Here is a 23,435-nt window from a genome sequence, read left to right on the forward strand (position 1 = left end):
AATTGGTAGCTCAGAGCTGTGGTTCAGGTTCTCCTGGTAATGAGTGCCCAGTTCAGAGGTGGCTGTTCTCCAGGACCTTTCAGTTTCTAGACAGTTCCAGTTTATTAAGAGGAGGCAGCAGAGCTGCCAAGGACTGGAAGTCAAGAAGGCTCCAACTGCACCGAGTTGCTCTATTCAGACTGGGACCCAACACCAAACTGAACTGGTTTGACCTTGGAAGAAAAAGGAATTATGGCCAGAACACAGCTCAGCCTTGGTTTTCCTGTCTCGCTGACAGGAAATACTGCTGTTCCTAGACCCAGAGATGAAGTCAAGTCAAATCATTTCTTGGATTTGTCACTATCTTTAGAATGGTGGAGAGCACTGTGGCTCTTATCAATTGTATGTCAAATCCATAATATCTTTTTTTGTTTAATGGGAGCTGGGGCAGATGGGTCATGTCTCTATAAGAGGCAATTTGAAACATGATCAAGCCTCCAAAGGCCATGATTACATTAAGGAAAAGAATAATGTTGGGAAAGCAAGATCCTGTTTATTAAAGGTACTTCTTTTCAAGGAAGAGGAAAGAGACTGTAATAAGGAAGAAATGGAAATGAGAATCAGGTTATTGCCTAAAGCCCTCAAGGTTAACATGCTTTCCTCTTTTTCATTGCCCTTAACTATATCTCCTTGTATATCTGGGCTTAAGTATACAGTTGATTTGCTTAGTATTGGTGTTAGAAGCGAGCTGTGGGTGAAGCCGTGTTGATGCAGAGATGGAAGTTATGTGAAGCTGGCACCCAGTAGGGAGATAGCAAACAGGAAGGGGCAGTCAAGCCAGCATGGGGACAGGTGGTGTCCCTGAGAGCCAGTCCCTGGCTCCAGTGTATTGCCTAGACAAAGGATTGAGCTTAGGCTTCTCTAGATTTCAGTAAACCAGTTAGAAGACAAGGGGCACAGTGGCTAGGTGGCTGGAAAATCCGAACCACCTGATTGGCATGGTGAGTGGACTTTGGCATGGGGTGGAGGTACCACTGGAAGCAGCTTCCTGGACAGGAACACAGGGCAGGGGAGCTCCGCCTGGAGACTGCTCAGCTGAAAGGGACAAGTCAAAGTCACAGCCAAAGCTCTTTCTGGAATGTGTGTCTAGGAAGTGAGTGTGAGTATTCCCTCAGGATACCAAAGTCTGACCATAGCTTACTCTCTCACAGTAATTGTAATCTCTGGTTTATTTTTTTTTACATTACTCTGGACAGTCACTTGCACAAAGCCAGATAAGCTGTAGATTTGCTTGGTCACTGTGGCAGGTGGCTTCACTGAGGGGTCTGTTAAGCTTGCTATTTCCCTACCTTTACAGTTGCCCCAAGTGCAAGCGTATTTAAAATGGCCCAGTTTTTAAAGTTCTTGATATGCTAACCCCATTGTAAAACGTCGACAACTTCTTAGGTAAAGAACCTAAGCTCACAGAGCTGTCATCTTAGCTGAGACGTTTAAAAAACGAGACTGAGTAGACGACGGGAGCCAGAGCCCTGAACTGGGACTGAAGTAAGCAGAATTCTGTTTCTGATAATATCATGTGTGTTTTATGCTTGGCCTCTGAAAGCAGACTGGCTGGGTTCACAGTCCTGTCTCTGCCACTCGGCGGCTGTGTTACTTCTCCCAGCCTCAGCATCTTTATCTATAAAATGAGGATAATAATAGCACTAGCCTCACGAGATGGTTATGAGGATTAAATGAGATAATGCTTATAATGTGCTTGACCTCAGGACCAAGCAAGCACTGAGGTGCCTCTGCTGCCATTATCTACACAAAACATGTGAGCAGGGCTGACTCAGCAAGGTGGAAAAAGCCAGCTCCTGGACACCTTCCCTAAAGTGAGTAAGGGTTGACTTCTCGGTGTATCACAAATGCTTCCCACTCCTCAGAGATGTGCCCCATCCTTACCAGGCACAGTGAGTAAAGAGAGCAAGGTGACGCCAGGACTGGACTGACAAACTCTTCAAGACTGAAGCGGCCCCTGTGGGTACATTAATCAGATCTGGTGTCAACACGAGCGAAGCTCTGCCCGTTCCCTCCCACCACGATTCAGTGGCATCACTCAGCTTTGGACCCTATTGGAGGCCCAGGCAGAACTGCTCAGAAGCCCCATGTGGTGTTACTCAAAGTGGGATCCTTGGATCATGCCCAGGGCTGCTTGTTAAAAGGATTCCTGGGCTCTAACTCCTCTGATCTAAAGTGTGCATTGGCCCACCAGTCAGTTTAACAAGCTCTTTCAGGTGGTGCTTGAGTCACTCAGGTTTGACTCCCGAAAGTAATATAACCCGGGGAACCAAAAGGACACTGTTGGGGAAGTTAGGCACAGCTGAGCTGAATTAGCGAAGTGGCTCTGAGGTCAGGATGAAGGTGGGGGAGGTGGGCTTGTTATAATTCAACCCTTAGAGCTGCCTTCATGAGTCTGCGTGCTCCCAGTAGGGCTCCGATGCTCTAGGGGGCTGGCTGAGCTACCAAGTTATTAAACTTAAGAAGGAAGAAAGCTGAGGGCTGCCTCCACCACCCCCTTTAGAAGCCCCAAGCACTCATTTCTGTAGCATGCCTTGGCTGGCCTCTGGTCCCCAGGCAGGTTTTATAATCCAGCCAGAGCAAGGCTCTCTCTCAGGCCTGGTCACCAGGCTGCATTCTCAAAAGCCTCTGGGAACATGAAACTAGAGCATTCCTTTCTTCAAAACTGTTTTTCTAGCCTGAAGAGGAAACCCAGGTAGGAAAAAAGAGTTTGCCAATGTCTACACTGCTAGATAGCGAATAGTCAGAGAATTTCCTTCAGTGCCTGGGGTCTACTCAGGCAGCAGCTAACTCATACATCCCCAGAGTTTCCTTGGGAAGGGAATAACATATTTTCTAGTTAACTTCCTCAGGGAGAAAACCAATTTGGCTAAGCCAGGCCTAACTATAGTTAGGACTGGGTGACCGCACCAGGCAGGCCTGTGCATGGGTTTTGGAGGCTCTCCTGGCAAACCCTCATCACCCTGCTGGTAAGTGTTGTCATTTCTTGGTGTTTTACTGGGGTCGGTGTGGGGAAGGAGCCCAAGGAGCTTCAGAATGACTGCCAGCGCGGATAGGGCTAGGGGCTCTGAGCCCGCCTGTCTGGACTGCCATGCCAGCTACAACCCTTAACTTTGGGGTTACATTGCTCTGGCTTCCTGAGCCATAATGTGAGGACAATAATAGCACCAAGTGCCATTGTGAGGCTTAAAGGAGTGTGAAAAGCACATGAATTGTTCCTGGCATTTAATACTCAATAAATACTGTCAAATCTTAAGTCTATCTGCCATCAGATGTCCTGGGCAGTGCAGCCATTTTTGAGTTTTGTTAAAATGTGGAGTGAGGCTGGGCGTGGTGTCTCACGCCTGTAATACCAGCACTTTGGGAGGCCAAGGCAGGTGGATCATTTGAGGTCAGGAGTTTGAGATGAGCCTGGTCAATGTGGTGAAACCCCGTCTCTACTAAAAATACAAAAAAATTAGCTGAGCCTGGTGGCACACACCTGTGGTCCCAGCTACTCAGGAGGCTGAGGCAGGAGAATCCATTGAACCCAGAAGGCGAAGGTTGCATTGAGCCAAGATCACGCCACTACACTCCAGCCTAGGTGACACAGCAAGACTCCCTCTCAAAAAAAAAAAAAAAAAAAGTGGAGTGAAAAAACTCTCCTTTTCTCTGATGTAATAAGAGTTTAGTGTATTAAAATCCTTGAAAGGAGAGGTAAATGTATGTTCAATGCTAAAAGGCAGTAAAAATTTGTATGTTTTCTGAAAGAACTTGGGCAAGACCACAAATCTGTTGCCTTTTGGAGAAAAAAAATGGAGTTGGGGAATGAAATATACCCTTGCTGGCTGGCTCAGAGCCATTAACCATTAACATACTGGTGACTTTGTGCTGTTCTTCATTCCAGTTTCAGTTTGTGTTTCTGCAGTGCTGGGTGGCAGGCGCTGTGCCAGGTGCAGATACTGCAAGCGCATCCTGTGCCTGCCCTGTGTTTCTTGCCCAGGGCTGGTTATGACCGTGGGCAAGGCATCGCTTTTCAGCCTTCCCCTTCAGGGACCCCTTGAGCAGAATCTGCCTGGTGGGTGAGGTGGGGCAGATGAGCCTCATGACTGGGCCGAGGGGCCCTCATGCTCTAGCTCACTCTGGGTCCCACGTGCACGCATGCACACAGCACACCCAGCAGGATGGGTGTGTCTAGAAGAATGCCGAGCAGGTGGCCTTGGACAATTCACAACCAGCCGAGCAGGTCCCCTCCTGTGCCCTGTACTAGATGCCAGCTGCCCCAGCAGGCCTGTTGTGACTGCCAGGCCCCATTTAGGATTGTTTTCCTCTGATGTCCTTTGCAGGGTGGGGCTCTTGTATACCCACAGCCTGCTCTGGGCAAAATTATGTAGCACGGTCTCTGCTATTAATTTTTTCCAGTAAATTAAAGGCTAGAGAAGAAGAAGAAAAAGAATCAAGGATCCAATATTAAGAAATCTGAACCCAAACCTTCCACTCCAGTGCTGAACATGGTGAAGGATTAAGCCTCCTGTCAAGAAAAACAAGCCTGACAGCCTGTAGGCCGATAGAGGGAGGTGGGTCTTCTCTCCAGAAGCCTACTTCTGCAGGAACCCAAGAGTATGGAATGAGCCGTGCAAAGTCTGATTCAAACAATAACCCACTGGGCATGCACCCCCGGTCACTCATCCAGTGTCCAGCTGGCAGCCTGGCAGCCCATGGCTCCCATGCACAGTGCTTGAGAGCTTCATTGTTTCCTATCTGCCGGTGCCATCAACAGCTCTGGGGTGGCAGGGGCAGATCTTGGGCTAAAGGACAGTGGCCAACGGCTTTGGGCCAAAAGGCCACAGCAAAACCAGCCAACTGAGAGGAGGAATGTCATGTCCACAGCGAATACCTACTGCAGCAAGGCTGTAGGAGATTTTGGGGAGGAAGGAGGGACCCTGTTTCCCATCCAGGGCCCTTTGTGCACAGTGGTGGTGCGCAGGTATTTCCAACTGGGAGCCCCCACAGGGTCAGTGGCTGGTCTGTGCACTTGCTACTGGGCCCCTAGCACTGTGCCTGGCACATGCAGATGTGCGTGTGCCAGTGGACTCCAGCCTCGTGATGTACCTTCATCTCTGTGCCCTTGATAGGGCGGTTCCAGGGTTACCTCTGCATGAGTTCAACCCTCAGGTATTTGAACAGCACATAGCCTCAGCCCAGCACTGTGCTGGCTACTGGGGCAATCTAGGCAGCTTATAAAGGCTGGGCCTTGCCTTGAAGCTTAGTTAGAGATGAGACTTAGGCATTTAGCACAAATGGGCATGTCTGGGCTCCGAGTGCCAGAGGAGTTCAGGAGATGGGCCCTCAGTGAGAGTGGTTTGGCACTATGGGAAGGGCAGGACTGCCAGGTGATTGCTTCTCAAGCTCTTGATGGGCTCTCCTTCTGTCCTGCCCACAAGAGCCCAGCCTTGGGCTCCCCATCTAGCTGTCCAGAGAGGCTGGGGAAGGCTGTTGGTGAAGGGAGGGTGGGCCAGAGCCGCCTGCTGTGCACAGGTTGGGTCACCATTCCTATTCCACTTTCACTGATCCCTTGGTATCCAGGCACATGGCAGCCACTGCTTCGGAGAGTGGAGCCTAGCAAGGAACATGGACACCCAGCACTTCTGTCATCACCATCACCATCTGCATCTTCCTTACCTGGCTTACCTCTCCATTCAGCACACCTGGGAGCAGTGCCCTTGCAGCCCTTCCCCCTTGACAGAGCTGTGACATTGAGCCCTGCCCTGGTCCAGTAGCTGAGGGCCCAGGCTCCCCTTGCCTCCTTTGTCCCATCAGCCCAGGTACGGAAGGTGGCAATGAAGTCTCACACTCAGGGTAACCAACATGCAGTACTTATGGAAAGACTAATGTGATCAAGGGTTGAGAGAATAGTATACTGAACCTAAATGTACCCATTACATAGTGTGAACAACTATCAACATGCAGTACTCAATGAAAGCAAAGGGATAATAAAAATGCACTATTACTGAAAGTAAGAAAGTGTGGGGTATGTTAGAGAGACAAAGGAGCCAACTGAGAAAGCTCCCAAAGGCAAAACTGCAACAGTTTGAGTAACAACATAAATGTAGCACTGGAACATAATATGAAGTATAAATATTTATGAGTCCATAGTGATATAAAGAAATGATTGAATAAATTGAGAATAAACATCTCCCATGTATTCCCATGTAGAATTCCAGGTAGTTTATGTATTTGCTCTGCCTTCAAGGATGTGGAGCATAACTCCCCACTTCTTTTGTTTTTTTGAGATGGAGTCTTGTGCTGTCACCCAGGCTGGAGTGCAGTGGCACGATCTCAGCTCACTGTAACCTCTGCCTCCCAGGTTCAAGCGATTCTCCTGCCTCAGCTTCTTGAGTAGCTGAGATTACAGTTGTGTGCCACCACGCCCGGCTAATTTTTGTATTTTTAGTAGCTATGGGGTTTCATCATCTTGGCCAGGCTGGTCTCGAACTCCTGACCTCAAGTGATGCACCTGCCTCGGCCTACCAAAGTGCTGGGATTACAGGCATGAGCCACCTCCCCACTTCTTAAGCATGGACTGCATATAGTAACTACCTTGTAAAGGATACATTCAGGAAAGGGAGAAAAAGTAATCTTATGGAGGAACCTGACAAACACTACCTCAGCTAGGCAATGAAGGGTAACACCAGCATAAGCATGATGAAGCAGGTTGATAGCATGTACCCTTGATGTGTAATGAGAGTGGTACTTTACCTCTGTGGCCTTCCTCCAGAAAAACTTATGCATGGCCGTGGCACGGTGGCTTATGCCTGTAATCATAGCACTTTGGGTGGCTAAGGGAGGAGGATCGCTTAAGTCTAGCAGTTCAAGACCAGCCTGGGCAACATAGCAAGAGCCTGCCTCTACTAGAAAAAAAAAAAAAAGCTGTACATGGTGGTGTGTGCCTGTGGTCCCAGCTACTCAGGAAGCTGACCAGGAGGATTGCTTGAGCCCAGGAGGTTGAGGCTGCAGTGAGCCATGATCCACTGTACTCTAGCCTGGGCAACAGAGCAAGACACTGTCTCTTGAAAAAACAATAACAAAAAACATAACCCCATCTAGTCATAAGGATAACATCAAACAAATCCCACCTGAGGGATGGTCTACAGAATACCTGGCCATACTTTTCAAAACTGTCAAAATCATCAAAAACAAGGAAAGAATGAGAAACTGTCAAAACCAAGAGGAGTCTAAGGAGACATGAGACATGACAACTCAGTGAAATGTAGTGTTCTGGCTGGGATCTTGGGACAGAAAAAGGCCATTAGGTAAAAACTAGGGGAATTCAAATAAGGTATGGACTTTTATTAGTAATGTATCAAAATTGGTTCATCCATTATGATAAATGCCACCTGTTAGTGGAAGATGTTAACAATAGGGAAAACTGACTAATGGGTCTGTGGGAGCTCTGTGTACTATCTTTGCAATTTTTCTGTCAATCTCAAACTATTCTAAAATGTTTATTTTTTAAAATGCTTTTTTTTTTTTTTTTTTTTAAAGACAGGGTCTTGCTCTGTCACCCAGCCTGGAGTACAGTGGTATAATCATGGCTCATGGCAGCCTTAACTTCTCAAGCTCAAGTGACCCCCCATTTTAGCCTCCCAAGTAGCTGTGAGCACAGGTGTGTGCCACCACATCCGACTATTTTTTTTTTTTTTTTTTTTTTTAATTTTTGTAGATACAGAGTCTGGCTATGTTGCTCAGGCTGGTCTCAAACTCCTGAGTTCAAGTGATCTTCCAGCGTCGGCCTCCCAAAGTGTTGGGATTATAGGCACGAGCCACCACACCTGACCTAAAAAATACATTATTCTTTTTTTTTTGGAGACGCAATTTCGCTCTTGTTGCCCAGCCTGGAGTGCAAGGGTGCAATCTCAGCTCACCGCAACCTCCACCTCCCAGGTTCAAGTGATTGTCCTGCCTAAGCCTCTAAGCCTCCTGAGAAGCTGGGATTACAGGCATCTGCCACCACGCCCAGCTAATTTTGTATTTTTAGTAGAGATAGGGTTTCTCCATGTTGGTCAGGCTGGTCGTGAACTCCCGACCTTAGGTGATCTGCCCACCGCAGCCTCCCAAAGTGTTGGGATTACAGGCGTGAGCCACCACGCCCGGCCATGCATTATTCTTACTGTTATTTTGTAAGCGCTGTATTTCTTCAGGGGGAGCAGGGGGTAAGAGAAAGTTTCCATTAAGCTGGACCAATGACGAGTGCCCTGTCCCTGCCCTGCCTGATTTTGTTCTTGGATGTGCCAGAGAAGCAGGAGGGAGGAGCAAGAGGCCATCTGGCCCCAGTTCCCCAGCTGGTGGAAAGCAGAGGCAAGGAGGGTTACTGCAGGAAAGTGAGAGGGTGCACAGGAACCTGGTAGAGGTTGGAGAAAGCTGGCTGCTGTTAGGCTGTGGTCAGCTCCCGGGAAGACGGACTCCACAGCCTCACTGAGCCACATAGCATCACACTCTGTACTGGCGTGGCATGCCCCTGGTGCAGCAAACATCACTCTATGCCACACACTTGGCGGCAAGTGGAGACCTCACTAGAAGGGTGAGGGGCCTGCCCTGCTATTTGCTGTCACCATCCCTGACTTAGTGACAGATGGAAGCTGGCATTCAGGGCCTCAGTCATCCAGCCTAGAGGTAAACCAAGCATGTTTCACCAGTGCCCCCTGTTCCCCGAGACCTCTCACCTTCCTTCAGAGGCCTGAGGTGGTAGAAGGGCATGGGTTTTGGAGGCAGCAGATCTGGGCTCAGGCTCAGGCACCACCACTTGACAGCTGGGAAACCTTGGGTGATTCACTTAAGCTCTCCGACCTGTTTCTCCAGTTGTAAAAGGCAGATAATACACCTGCTTCACCCACCTTACAAGGTTAGTCAAGGATCAAATGAGAGGCGGTAGACCAGGAGGGACTGTCTTAGGGGTTATTGTTTGGGTAGATGAGGCAAGAGTGGTCAGCACTTTCTTAAGCAGCAGGTAAAGCCTTGGTCTTGGGGCTAATTGGTAGTAGAGTTTTGTATATAGTCATGCCACATAATGTTTTGGTCAACAACAGTGCATGTATGACAGTGGTCCCGTGAGATCATAATACTATATTTTTACTGTACCTTTTCCATGTTTAGATTTACAAATACCACTGTGTTCCAGTTGCCTACAGTATCCAGCACGGTGACAAGTTGCACAGGTTTGTAGCTTAGGAGGAACAGGCTACCCCATCTAGCCTAGGTGTGCGGTAGGCTGGGCCATCTAGGTCTGTGTAAGCGCACTCCATGATCACACAACAACAAGATCACCTGACTGCTTTTCTCAGGGCGTATCCTCGTCATTAAGTGACATGACTGTATTAGGTTGCTTTCAGTTGCAGGTAATAGTAAGTCCAACTCACATTGGCTCATATAACTGAAAATTCAGAGGCCACATGGGCCTCAGGAGCCATGTGATCAGGGCCATATTTCTCAGTCTCAGAGCATGTGCGTGTGCTGGCTTCTCATGCTGATTTTCTTCTAGGTAGAAAAATGGTTATAGGAGGCCCAGGCCACACATTCTACCATCCCCTAAGAGGAAAGAGCTGCTTTCCCCCTGTCATAGTGTCCATGACGTCTCTCTCTTTAGACTGTTTTAGGTCACATGCTTATGTTCTGAATTGATCACTGGGGCAAGGACAAGTCATGCCGACTGGCTTAGGCGTGAGTTACTCCCAACCTGAACAAATTACTGGGGCAAAGAGGGATAAATGAAAATGATTGGGTTAGCCAATCGGGGCCTGGGCCTGGAGGTAGGAGGGCATCAAGCCCAGGCAAACCTTTTGGCTGCTACAGGCGGGGAGGAGTGGCATGGATGCCAACAGTGTCCCTATAGGCTTCTATCCCAGTCATAATCCACTGTTTGAGAGCAATGGCCATTTGCCTCTATAGCATCCATTTACCCCTTTGGCAACAATCCTAATTTGCATTTGGGGCATTGTTCCTTCCCCTTTCCCAAAAACTATGAAGCCTCATTTCCCTCTCATGGGAGAGGCATGTGACCAAGATGTCGGCCAATTGGTGCACTGTATTCTCCAAGCCACCGGACTGCTTCTTGGAAAGGCACTTGGTTTGATTAAAGCCAGTGAAACACAATGATACTCGCTGGGAAGGAAGGCTGGGGCAGCACCAGGTGTGCCTGTCTGCTGAACCTGACCCCAAGAGGAGGTAGGGTCTAGAGCTGTTGGTGCTGCCATTTTACAACCCCATGGAGAGCCTGAGATTGAGGTTAATGTAGAGAGATGGAGGGAGGGTGAGGAACCTAATAGGGCCAGCCTAATTCCTGGATTCTGCAGTTTCAGAGTCCACAGATTGCCTCTGCTTTAAAAGCCAGTTTGGGTCAAGTTTTCTACCAGTTGCAACGGTGTCTTATTATACTCTCCTCCCTATTCAAGGGCAGTAAATGCCACCAAGCCGTGCATGTGGGCGACTAGAATGCTTGGTCCAATCCTTACTATTTGTCACTTGACACTAATATTACATGAAAAGCATCCCAGTCATGAAAGATATGGAAGAATGCTCAGTAATACCATGAAGGGAGAGCAGTTTGGAACCATTGTTTACTGGTATTGTTATCTCAGGGGTGTTTCCCCTGATTATCCATGAGGTTCTCTTTATGCTCTGCTCCCTGTAGGGTCTGGCAGGCTTCCCAACATATCTGGTGTTCAAAGTGGATCTAAGGGTGAAACTGGAGCCCACCTGGATATAGAGATCTATATTAGTTTTGTGTTTATTGATGGGAGAAAGTCGTTATTTGGGGTAATCCACCTTGAATGCTACATAAATGTCTTCTACTCAAGGATTCACATGATAAATCTCTCCAAAGGTGCGGTGGCTCACACCTGTAATCTCAGCACTTTGGGAGGCTGAGGCGGAAGGATCGCTTGAGCCCAGGAGTTTGAGACCAGCTTGGGCAACATGGTGAAACCCCATTTCTACAAAAAATACCAAAATTAGCTGGCTGTGGTGGTGTGCACCTGTGGTCCTAGCTACTTGGGAGGCTAAGGCAGGAGGCTCTTCTGAGCCCGGGAGGTCGAGGCTGCAGTGAGCATCCAGCTCACTCCAACTTGGGTGCATTTGAGCAAGATCCTATCTCAAATGAATGAATAAACAAATCTCTAGGACCTACCTTGAGAGCTGTCAGGAAACCCTCCGGAAAAGGATGTCTCATGGATATGCCAGTGTAAACTCTCCTGAAATAACCCTTTCTCTTTTCTACCCAGAGTAACTTTACCTACCCTTCAGGGCCCAAGTCAGATCCCTCCCTCTTGGTAAAAAGCCAGTTCAGACTGAAGCAGTCCTTTCTGTTAACCACACTAATTATTACTGCAATTAATCTCACAATACCTTGAGGCTCCTGGTGCTGAGAGGATTTTGCCTTTTGTTATAGTGATGGAAAGGATGCATTTCAATATGTTGCCTTGCAGCGCAAACCTTTGTTAACAGGGCAAAAATAGCACACGGGGCAGGAATTACATTCCTGGATGCGCATTTGGCTTATTTACATGGATTTGGGTGTCCTCTAGGGACACCATCGTCTTTCCCCTCCAAGAGGGTCAGGCCACAGGACATCCATGTTCTTGGCCTCCCATGGGAGAGGGGCTCTCACCAGAGGAAGGGAAAGCCAAGTGGCCACAGAGTTCCAGCCTGTCCCTGGGACAGCCCCTGCCTCTGGCCAGACATCCACCCACCCTTGCTGAGTCAGCCTGCTCTGGGGCTAGGGCTCAGTCCTTGCTGTCTGTCAGAGACAGACCGTGAAGTGCAGTGTGTGGAGGGCTGGGGCATAGCACACCGAATTACCCCAGGGAGCTTGGAAAACAACTCTTCCCACTCTCTGTTAGGCCCACAGCTTCCTCTACTGGAGGAGACAGCATGTGAGGACGGAACTCGGTCATTCCTCTGTCACCACCAATACAGACAGTCTGGAATCCTGCGCACAGGAGACTGATGATCCCTGAGCAACCTTCAATAGCTCCTACCATTGGGCACTTTCTTGGTACAGATCACAAATAAGAGACATCATAGAAAATGTTATTCTTTTATTATTTCAAGGAGGTAATACATAGCCCAATATGTCAAAGCAAAAGGAATTAGAGGCAGCAAATGGCCAAGTTTTTCTAAGAGCCTCATGCTGCATCTCTGAGCTCCTGTCTGCCCGCAGCCCACAGCTGCTTACATGAAGGCCAGGTCAGTGGACAGATGGCCCAACTCGACACTCCACGGACTGAGAAAGGGCTCAATGTGCAGCACAGCAGAGGCACTGCCAGGACCCAGCACGCTGGGCGGCACCCCCCGCTGCCACCACCAGCTCCAGAGCTAGTGCCTTAGTGGCAGCCAGCGTGTCTAGCACTTGATTTTATTCCTGTGAGCCTAGAGTGGGCAGGACGTGAATAAATCCTGAGTCATAAATTAAGGTGAAAGACTTAGTAGTGTTAATACTCTGGGTAAGAAAAGACAGCACAGTCTTGGAGGAGAGTGGGCTTGGAGTCTGGTGGAAGAAAGATAGAAACCCCCAGAAGGGCCTCGGCCTGCAGGCACTGCCTTGAGGCCATCAGAGGGGGTTTGCATGGTACATGATGGGGAGGAGTGAGGCGGGGGGGCACTGGAGGGCTGCTTCCTCTGGCACAGTTGAACTAGAGGTTCATTTTCCACTCATAATTGGTTTCCCAGGTCTAACTCACCACACCTGGGGCTGAAGCAAGTCTTGCCAGTGCACCAAGCGTGGCCTTGGACCCTGGAGAGATGCAAGGCTCAGTTCTCCAGTGTTGAAGCGGAGGGGCTCCCAACTGAAGGAGATCTTTCTCCCCCCACCTCCAGCTCGTTTCCCTTGCAAATGACCAGGGTGTGAGTCGAGAGGCAGAGGCACCTCCTGGTGCAACCCCACCACAGTCTTCCAGAGAACTCATCTTGGTGGGACTCAAAAGCCCAGGCTTGGCATGGAGCAGACTTATTCCGCCCATGGGAGGGCACCCAGTCTGGTGACTGAATGGTGGCGTGCAAGTGGGAGTCAGCAGTGGCTCTGGATGTCATAATACTCAGATGCCATTCATCTCTATGTGATCGTCCTGGCTGGAGAGCTGGTGAGGAGGGGCTGCTTCCTCCTGGCGTGCACTGTTCACCAACCACACCAGCTGGGCTGATAGATTTTTGGTTTGACAGGTGTGGAAAGAATTTTTAAAACCAGCCACTGTGTTCTCCAAACCCAGAGCCACTGGTTTTGTTTGACAAGAAAGGACAAAGAGAACCACAGCTCCACTGAGGCTAAGGCTTGTGTAGCACAGAATGCAGTATGTATCGAAACGTATAAACCTTGTCTGGGGAGATGGGTGGGCACAGAGCTGCAGGGACCCAGGTCCTCTAGTCAGTTGCAGGCTCTGCCGATGTCTCATCCTTAAGCTCCTCAAAACCCGGGACTGGCTTCTGCAGAAAGTATGTAGTGGCCTGGATCACCTTGTCTGGTCCAATGTTGTACACTGGGTGAGTGGGCTGCTGCAAAGAGAAGAAAAGGTGCCAGTTAATCACCCCGGTGGTCCTTGAAAACGTAACACATCCTTTGCTCCATGAAAGGCACTTCTAAGAATTTAGTATAAGGAATCAGAGATACACACAAAGATTTATCACACAAAGCCCAAAGGTTCAAAAATGGTATATTTGCTAAAACTATCTAGTCCATGGGACACAGGGTAATATACAGCCATTATAAACATGCATTTAAATATTTAATGATATAGGCAAATGCTTACAACATATGTGAGAAAACAGTATGTGCAATACTATCTCAAACTTTTTTTTTTTTTTTTTTTGAGACAGAGTCTTGCTCTGTTGCCCAGGCTGGAGTGCAATGATGTGATCTCAGTTTACTGCAACCTCTGCCTCCTGGGTTCAAGAGATTCTCCTGCCTTAGCCTCCTGAGTAACTGGGATTACAGGTATGAGCCACCACACCCGGGTAATTTTTGTATTTTTAGTAGAGACAGGGTTTCACCATATTAGCTAGGCTGGTCTCGAACTCCTGACCTCAGTGATCCACCAGCATCAGCCTCCCAAGGTGCTGGGGTTACAGGTGTGAGCCAATGCCCAGCCTCAAACTTTTTTAAAAGTGTATTTGTACCTGTGATATATATAAATGGCAAAAATCGTACCCATACCAAAAGATTAACAGTGATATGATTGTTTTTAATTTTCTTATTTGTATTTTATGTATCCCAATTATTAAAATAATAAACATGTATTTACATTTATAATCAAGAAAAAAGGGGCTGGATGCGGTGGCTCATGCCTGTAATCCCAGCATTTTGGGAGGCTGAGGTGGATGGATCACCTGAGGTCTGGAGTCCAAGACCAGCCTGGCCAAGATGGTGAAACCCCGTCTCTATAAAAATACAAAAATTAGCCGGGCATGATGGTGGGTGCCTGTAATCCCAGCTACTTGGAAGGCTGAGGCAGGAGAATCGTTTGAACCTGGGAGGCAGAGGTTGCAGTGAGCCAAGATTGCATCACTGCACTCTAGCCTGGACAACAGAGCAAGACTCCATCTCAAAAAAAAATAATAAAAGAAAAAAGGACCACAACCCTATTATGTAGTAAGGCTGTTAGGTCATATTTAAACTCCATGATGTTATTCTAGTACATCACAGAAACCCAAAAAAAATTTTAGATTTGACACGGGGCATAATCTTAGGCCAATAATCAGGATTCTCCCACTGTGGGAGAATGAAGAAGGGGACACAACTGCAGGAGAGATTTTAAAAATTTTGAGAGAATACTATGAGCAACCTCATGCTAAAACATACAAAAATTCAGATAAGCAGTAATTTTTAAAAGCCAGAAAAACTGTCAAAATTGACTTAAGGAATTTTTAAAGGCCTACATGAAGAAATTAAGAACAACAATTGCTTATTCTGCCACCCCCACATCCCCTAAAAGATACTAGACCTAGATGGTTTCTCAGGCAAGTATTATCAAACCTAAAAAGAAACGGATAGTCTCTGACCTATACAAACTTTTTAAGAGACTGAAAAAAAAAAGGGGGGCCAGTGGGGGGCCAGGTGCAATGGCTCACACCTATAATCCCAGCACTTTGTATGGCTGAGGTAGGATAGCTTGAGGCCAAGAGTTCAAGACCAGACTAGGCAACATAGCAAAACCCTGTCTCTACAAAAATTTAAAAACTAGCAGGTTCTGGTGGTGTGCACCTGTAGTCCCTGCTACTTGGGAGGCTAAGACAGAAGGATAGCTTAAGCCCAGGAGTTCCAGGCTGCAGTGAGCTATGATCACATCACTGCACTCCAGCATGAGTGACAGAGTGAGATCACGTCTCTGAAAAAGAAAAGAAAATGAAAAAAGGTAAGAGGAGCAGGAAGCTACCCATCTAATTTTATGAGGCTATGATATTATCCTGAAACACTGGAAAAGGACAATACAATACAATTTTATATCAATCTTTCTTATGAATGCACATGCAAAAAAATCCTAAATAAAAGTACTATGCAAACATACTGGCAAACTGAATCCAGCAGTATACTGAACAAAACACACAGACACAGACACACTGTCTCTACTATGACCAAGAAGGGCTTATCCTGGGAATATAAGGCTTAACATCAGAACATTAATGAAACATATCATATTAAAGAACAAAAATCAGATGCGGAGAAAGCATTCAATAAAATTTAACACTACCTTATGACTGAATCTAACAAAAACAACCTAGCAAATCAGGAATAGAAGCAAATATCACTAACTTGATATAATGTAACTATCACAACCCTACAGTTAACCCTATCATGCTTAATGGTCAGATTATAAAAAGCCTTCCCATTATAATCAGGAGCAAGGCAGGAATGCCCTCTATTACCTTTAGCCAGGACTATGTGGCGATATTAGCCAACAATACAAGGCAAGAAAAATAAAACGGAAACTTAGACAAACTTAAAACTATTAAGAGAGTTCAACAAGGTAGCTGGATACAAGATTTATAAATATTATTAGTATTTCTATACACTAGTAACAAACAGTTACAAAATTGAAAATAAAAAAGATTCCAGTCACAAGAGACATAAAAACTGTAAATTAGACTCAAAAAAAAAAAATGCTAGTCCTTTATGGAAAAAATTATTAAAAACCATTGAAAGACATTAAATAAAAGAAAAATTATGTTCATAAATGGAAGCCTAAATATTGAAAAGAAGTCAGTTCTCTTTCTACTCCTGGGAAGACAGGAAGAAAAAAAAAAAAAACAAGTTGCTTCTCTCCTATTAATCTAAAATGTAGTGCAATTCCAATAAAAATCCCATTAGAACTTGACAAGTTGATCCTACAATTCACAGGAAAATGCAAAAGGCAAAGAATAGCCAAGGCAATTTTGAAGAAAAACAACAAGGCAGACAGGACTTGCCTACCTGTTTTCAGACTTGCTTAAAAGAGTGCAGATAGGCAAACAGACCAAAGGAACAGAATAGAGGGTCCAGAAACAGGGCCCCTTCATGTATGGAAACTTGAGGGTGTGGCACACATGACATACACATCAGCAGGAAAGGCTGTAGACTTCAGTACATGGTGCTGGTTATCCATATGGAAAAAAGATAACATTATATCCAAGCCTCGCTGTACACAGAAACCAAATCCAAGAGAATTAAAAATCTAGATTAAAAAGGCAAGCTTTAGACTATTTAGAGGTTACACTTAATGACTTGCTGCAGTGCCTTGTTCATTCCCTTCATAGCGCCTCCTTTTGTCTGCTTCCCTCAAAAATGGTAGATTTCTTAAGTAAATCCTCACCTACCCTCCCCCCAAAACAAACCCCTGAACAACAGAAAAGACAAACAGATTTGACCACTTCAAAATTAAAATATTAAAATATTTTTGTGGGGAAGGGGTGCTGGGGGCAGGGTCTCACTCCATCTCCCAGACTGGAGTGCAGTGGTGCAAACAGAGCTCACTGTAGCCTTGACTACCTGGGCTCGAGCGATTCTCCCACCTCAGCCTCCCAAAGTGCTAGGTTTACAGGTGAAAACCCCCATATCTGGCCTAACATCTTCTATTTAACAAAAAAACACTAAAAACAAAGTGCTATGGTTTTGATGTGGTTTATTTGTCCCCACAAAAATTAATGTTGAAATCTGATCCCCAAGGTGGCGATGTTGGGAGGTGGGGTTTATGGAATGTGCTGGGGTTCGAGGGGTGGATCCCTCAGGAGTGCCTTGGCACTGTTCTTGCAGTAGTGAGTGAGCTCTCACTCTTGCTCTGGGGAGTCTGGATTAGTCCTTGAGGGAATGGATTAGTTCCTGCAAGGGTAGGCTGTTACAAAGCCAGGGTGTCCTCAGGCTCTCCTCTCTTTGCATGGGTTGGCTTCCCCTTTGACTTCCACATATTATAATGCAGCACAACCCTTGCCAGAAGCCAGAGCCATGCCCTTGAACTTTTCAGCCTATAGAACCATCAGCTAAATAAACCTCTTCTTTATATATTATCTAGTCTCAGGTATTCTTTTATAGCAATAGAAATCAGAGTCACAAAATGAAAAGACAAGTCACAAGCTAGAAGATATTCACTACACACATGTAACTGACAAAAGATTAATATCAAAAATATACAAAGAACTACAAATACTTAAGGGAAAACAACTGAAGCTATCCATCAGTAAGAAAACAAGCACAGAAGACAACACAAATGGCCAACGAACATTTGAAAAGATTTTCAACCTCTCTAGTAATCAGGAAAATGCACAAACAAATACCATTTCACATCCATCAAATGGCAAAAAGGAAAAGGTCTGACTATGGATCGGTTCATCTTACACAACCATGCTAGGGAGCAGTTGAGAGATATCTATCAAAGATGACAATGTGTGTCCCCTTCAACCCAGCAGGTCCCCTCCTGGAGACATTCTAACACATGAACCCAATGAGACAGATACCAGAACATTCACTACAACACTGTAATAGCAAAAAATTGATAACTAGCAGAAGAACAGAGAACTACACTGGGGTACATTTATACAAGTGAGTATCATACAATAGTTAAAATAAATAAACTGGAGCAACACATGTGAACACAGATAAACCTCAAAAATAACAATGGTCAGTGGAAAAAGCAATGCAGAATAACAGGTATAGTAGGTACCATTACAAAAAGTTTGAAAACATGCAAGCAACTGTTATATTGCTTATAAACAACTATATATTGCTTATAGATACATATGTATGTAGCAATAGTACAAAAACATCCACAGGCATGATACATGTCAAATTTGGGACAGGGTTACCTCTGGAGAAGGAGAGAGGAAAAAAAATTGGAAGAGGACTATATAAGAGGCAAATGGGGAAAATAATTAGGGCCTGGAAAAGCTGGGTGGCTGTTTTTCTGATTAAGGACGAGGTTGAGCATCTTTTCAACTATCTATTAGCCATTTGTGTTTCTTCCATTTGAAATGTTTCCCAGTTAAAAGAAACAAAGACGGAGCCAGGCGTGGTGGCTCACACATGTAATCCCGGCACCTTGGGAGGCTGAGGCGGGCGGATCACTTGAGGTCAGGAGTTTGAGACCAGCCTGCCCAACATTGGGAAACCCCATCTCTACTAAAAATATAAAAATTAGCTGGGTGTGGTGGTGCACGCCTGTAATCCCAGCTACTCAGGAGGCTGAGGCACAAGAATTGCTTGAGCCCGGGAGGCGGAGGTTGCAGTGAGCGAAGATCATACCACTGCACTCCAGCCTGGGTGACAGAGTGAGACTTTGTCTCACAAAAAAAAAATTTTTTTGAAAGAAACAAAAAGGGAAGGTTAAAACGACACAGATGAGAAAATAAGGCAGTGACCTAAATGGGAGCAGCAGGCCATGTTTACACCGGTGGAAGTAGGGCTTAGTAAGAGTAGGGAACTGCACACACACATTCAGGACAGTCTGCACGGGCCCTGTGATTTGGTCACTGGGGACAGTCTCCATTGGATTCATGTCTCAGGCTCACGTCTAGGCTCAGAGCACCTCCACGTTGTCCTCAGCTGGCTGCAGCAGTGAGCATCCTGCCCTCACAGGGCTATTGTTTTTTGAGGAAAACAGACAAACACACATTAAACAACACACCACCAACTGAGTAAAGTATCACAAAGAATATGAACAAGGTGCTGAGGCAGAGCGTTCTGGGGATCTCATTCTCTGAAGAGAAGGCATCTAAGCTGAGCCTCTGGGGGAGATGCGGCAGGCAGTGCTGCGCGGCTGCAGTGCTATCGTAAGCCTGCTGCGACTCACAGCCTCAGAGTGACACGTGACTGCGGCCTCCTTGAGGGGAAGCTAATACCAGCGGTGGGCTAGGTCCTCAGCCCCGGGATAAAGGCACAACAGCTCTGTGACAGATCAGACCGCCCATCCAGAACCCTGAGCTTGCCCAGAGGTGCGTCTCCTCTGCGGTCACATCCTCACTAACGGCCGCACAGCTCGAAGGGCACAGGGACCACAAGCTTCCGCCTGTCCACACAGGAAACACAGCCAGTTCTGCTCACTTGGAAAGCCTTCTGTCCTCGAGGTCCCTGTGGAGAAGGGGTGTGAAGCCCTGCACCCGCCTTACCAGAGCGTTTTCGGGCACACCCAGGACCACATCATGCAACATGGCTCCGCTGCCGAAGTGCTGGGCTATGGACAGGCCGCTCAGGCAGTAGCAGGTGTGGTAGAAATCACGCGACCTGTAAGGACAGGCAGCTCTGAGCAGGCACTCCTCTGCTCCGCACACATCTACGGGTGCAGCCACACCAATTCAGAGACCACTGTGCTATCACATGTCCCCCCCGTCCTCCATGTGGCTAGAGGAGGCATGGTTTTCCCAGAAGTGTTATTTAAAGACCCACAGGCTGAGCACAGTGGCTCACACCCATAATCCCAGCACGTAGGAGGCTGAGGCAAGAGAAGAGTCTGAGGCCAGAAGTTCAAAACCAGCTTGGGCAACATAGGGAGACCCCCGTCTCTACAAAAGATTAAAAATTAGCTAGGTGTGGTGGCAGATGCCTGTAATTGCAGTTACTTGGGAGGCTGAAGCAGGAGGATTACTTGAGCCCAAGAGGTGAAGGCTGCAGTGAGCCGTGATTGTGCCAGTGCACTCCAGCCTGGGTGACAGAGGGAGACCCTGTCTCAAAAAAGTAAGATACAATAAAATAAAAGCCCCATCCTCCAGCCCTGCCCAGCAGCGGGAACTGTAATTTTTTTTTCTTTTTTACCTTAAACTATTAAGGGTTAAAGGAAACTGTAATTTTACAGTCAGTCTCTCCAACTGTCTTCTGGAAGGGGCTCTCCAGGGGCAGTACTAGTGATAAACTGATACACTTCTCTAGAAAAATACCTAAATATCTAGACATGGGCCACATTCTTCCTGATAAATTGCTGGACCAGGCCTTCCCCTGGACACCAAGAGCAGCAGGACGTGTGTTGGGGTCAGGGGAGACAGAGGGTGGGGAACAAAGGTTAGAGGACTTATTTTATTTCCCTTTTTCTTTTATAACACATAAGCCACCTCAGATTTGAGCTTAATTATTTAATCCACTCTAACATAGTTGTCATGATTACAGTCTCTGTTTACAACACTCAGGGGTTTTAAAATCCTGTCTCCTATTCTATTCCTATTCTATTCCTATTCTATTTAGATCAGTTTTTGTTTGTTTGTTTGTTTGTTTTAAAGAAGAAGAGTTATCTACCCAGCAATCTGTTTCCCTGTCTGGGGGAGGTGGTTGCATGCAAGCTGGGGGACAAGATGGGCAGCTGGATGTGCCAGGATCAATGGCCTCGAGGGCTGCTCCCAACTGGGTGCTTTTCCCCATACAACCTAGCACTACGCAGGTGCTAAGGGTGACATCTCTGCTCTTGAGGTCTGGCTCTGAGTAGGCCTGAGGTGCACGCCCCTCTGCTCTCTCCTCCCCCCTCTTCCCTCCCCAGAGAGAAAGCACTCACTTGCCAGGTTTATCCAGAAGCCCCCCTGCAGGGCACTGGCAGCACATCAGGATGTACTCCTGCAGGGCCTGCTGATGGAACATCCAGTGGCTCATGCTAAGGGCAGGGTCACCTGTTGAAGGGCAAAGGATCAGTAAGGGCCTGGCGGATCCAGCCAAGTATCAATGACCTAATTCCGCTTTCTCACCGGGGGGAACAGTCAAGGTTTCCTTCTCCCCTTCCTCTTCCACTCATTCTTGGTACAACTGCTATCTTCCCCATGTCCTACGCACGGCATGTCCCTTCTCCTGAACTTTGACACGTGTCAAAGAGCAGCAGTTCAAAGTGGCACTTTCACTTTCTTGAAATGCACCCTGTTAACGTGGATGGTGATCCTCAACCACATCTCTAGCAGGCAATGAACTGGCCTAGCTGTTGAACTTACCTTCCCAGACTGACCTCGGTGGCTGCTCCCAACTTGGTCCACAACTCTACCCTGGACTTCAAGAGACCTTCCCTCTAGCATATCTCTATAACTTGTTAACCAGACTGATTAGCTCAGAGAACTCTTAACAGGGGTAATAAAGTCTGTTTCTTCTACTTTTCTAAGCTTGAATTTAATCAATCTCCAAAGGGAATTCTCTAACTTGTCTCTCTCAAAGAATTTACCTAAGAAACGTTACTAGTAACTGCCCTCCTGCATCATACGATACCCTAGCAAAAACTGGGTATTCTGGTAATACTACTAAGGTACTGACAAGCAACTGGACTTCTTCACTCTGAAGTTCAATCACTATGGTCAAAGAATTCTGTGAGCCACACAGTTATCAAGTGGGAAGGAGGGGCAAATCACGGACAGGTGTGCAGAAGCATCTGTGTAGAAAATGATTAAAAAAAAAAAATATATATATATATATATATAGGATGTACATTAAGTCCTTGGTCAATTTTATACTTTGATACCTGGGCTAAAAGATGCCCAACAATAAATCATTAAAAAAAAAAAAAAGATGCCCAACAATTGGTAAATGGCACCTAAAAGCTAATTTTTCTTTCTTCCAATCTTTTTGTTTCTATGCATTTTTCTACCTTGTTATTATAACTATGTATCTTATGTTTTTCACTTACCACTATAGCCATAAACTTTTTTATTCTGCTACATAATCTGCACAGCTATCACTGTGAATAGCCATATAGTATTTTATTAAGTGGACATATAAGGTTACTGTATCATAAAAAGAACTGAAAATAACTAAAAATAACTGAAAAATAACTAAAAATCTTATATATATGTGAGTATATAAATTTCTATGGTGAAAATTATAAAAGTTTATGGTATCAATAATCTTTCATGTTTTGGAGAAAATAACAAAAAAGAAAAAAGAGGAAAAGATTTTTAAAAATAAAAACGAGGCCGGGCGCGGTGGCTCAAGCCTGTAATCCCAGCACTTTGGGAGGCCGAGATGGGCGGATCACGAGGTCAGGAGATCGAGACCAGCCTGGCTAACACGGTGAAACCCTGTCTCTACTAAAAAAATACAAAAAACTAGCCGGGCGAGGTGGCGGGCGCCTGTAGTCCCAGCTACTCGGGAGGCTGAGGCAGGAGAATGTCGTAGACCCGGGAGGCGGAGCTTGCAGTGAGCTGAGATCCGGCCACTGCACTCCAGCCTGGGCAACAGAGCAAGACTCCGTCTCAAAAAAAAAAAAAATAAATAAAATAAAAATGAAAAGTTTACGATACAGTCTATAAAGAGATTTAAGCAAAATATTAAACTGTTGAATATTTCCTTTTTTTTTTTCTTTTGAGACAGAGTCTCACTCTGTTGCCCAGGCTGGAGTGCAATGGCACGATCTTGGCTCACTGCAACCTCTGCCTCCCGGGTTCAAGCGATTCTCCTGCCTCAGCCTCCCGAGTAGCTGGGATTACAGGCACGCACCACCACGCCTGGCTAAGTTTTGTATTTTTAGTAGAGACGTGGTTTCACTATGTTGATCAGGCTGGTCTCGAACTCCTGACCTCAGGTGATCTACCCTCTTTTGGCCTCCCAAAGTGCTGGGATTACAGGTGTGAGCCACTGCACCCAGCCTAAATTGTTGAATATTTCAAACAGAAAATAATAATTTATTAAATTTCTTAAAAAAGAGACACAGAGAAAAAGGGTTTCCAAGGTTGAGCACTAGATGAGGGACAGTGGCCAGCTGACATTTGGAGGCTAGGGACAAAAGCCTCTCATCTTCAACCCTGAGTTGCATTCAGCCCTGAAACACCCATTAAGAGACACAGGACACTGAGTCTGACCTAAGGAGAAGCATCCAGTCTCCTATCTCAGGCTGGCTGCAGGCCACATGCTTTGATATACTCACACTATTTTAATTCCCTTCCTTTCTTTTCCTCACCTGTAAGCACAGTGGACTTTGTTGTATAAGATACATACATATATGATGGGACTT

At 46.4% G+C, this 23,435-nt stretch overlaps 1 protein-coding gene across 2 annotated transcripts in view; it reads right to left on the reverse strand.

Moving 5' to 3' along the window:
- Nucleotides 1–12,093: 12,093 nt before the first annotated feature.
- The window catches only part of LOC105473706 (farnesyltransferase, CAAX box, subunit beta), a 77,162-nt gene continuing 65,820 nt past the window's right edge, over nucleotides 12,094–23,435 (reverse strand). For both annotated transcript variants that reach the window (XM_011727659.2, XM_011727660.3), the window contains exons 10-12: nucleotides 21,006–21,117; nucleotides 19,636–19,750; nucleotides 12,094–13,560 (exon numbers count right to left, since the gene is read on the reverse strand). In XM_011727659.2, the coding sequence (XP_011725961.1) occupies nucleotides 13,429–13,560; nucleotides 19,636–19,750; nucleotides 21,006–21,117 (359 nt within the window). In that variant the 3' untranslated portion in view covers nucleotides 12,094–13,428. The remainder of the gene's footprint in view (nucleotides 13,561–19,635; nucleotides 19,751–21,005; nucleotides 21,118–23,435) is intronic.

This window comes from Macaca nemestrina, chromosome 7, assembly GCF_043159975.1.
Source record: "Macaca nemestrina isolate mMacNem1 chromosome 7, mMacNem.hap1, whole genome shotgun sequence".
Lineage (NCBI taxonomy): Eukaryota > Metazoa > Chordata > Mammalia > Primates > Cercopithecidae > Macaca > Macaca nemestrina.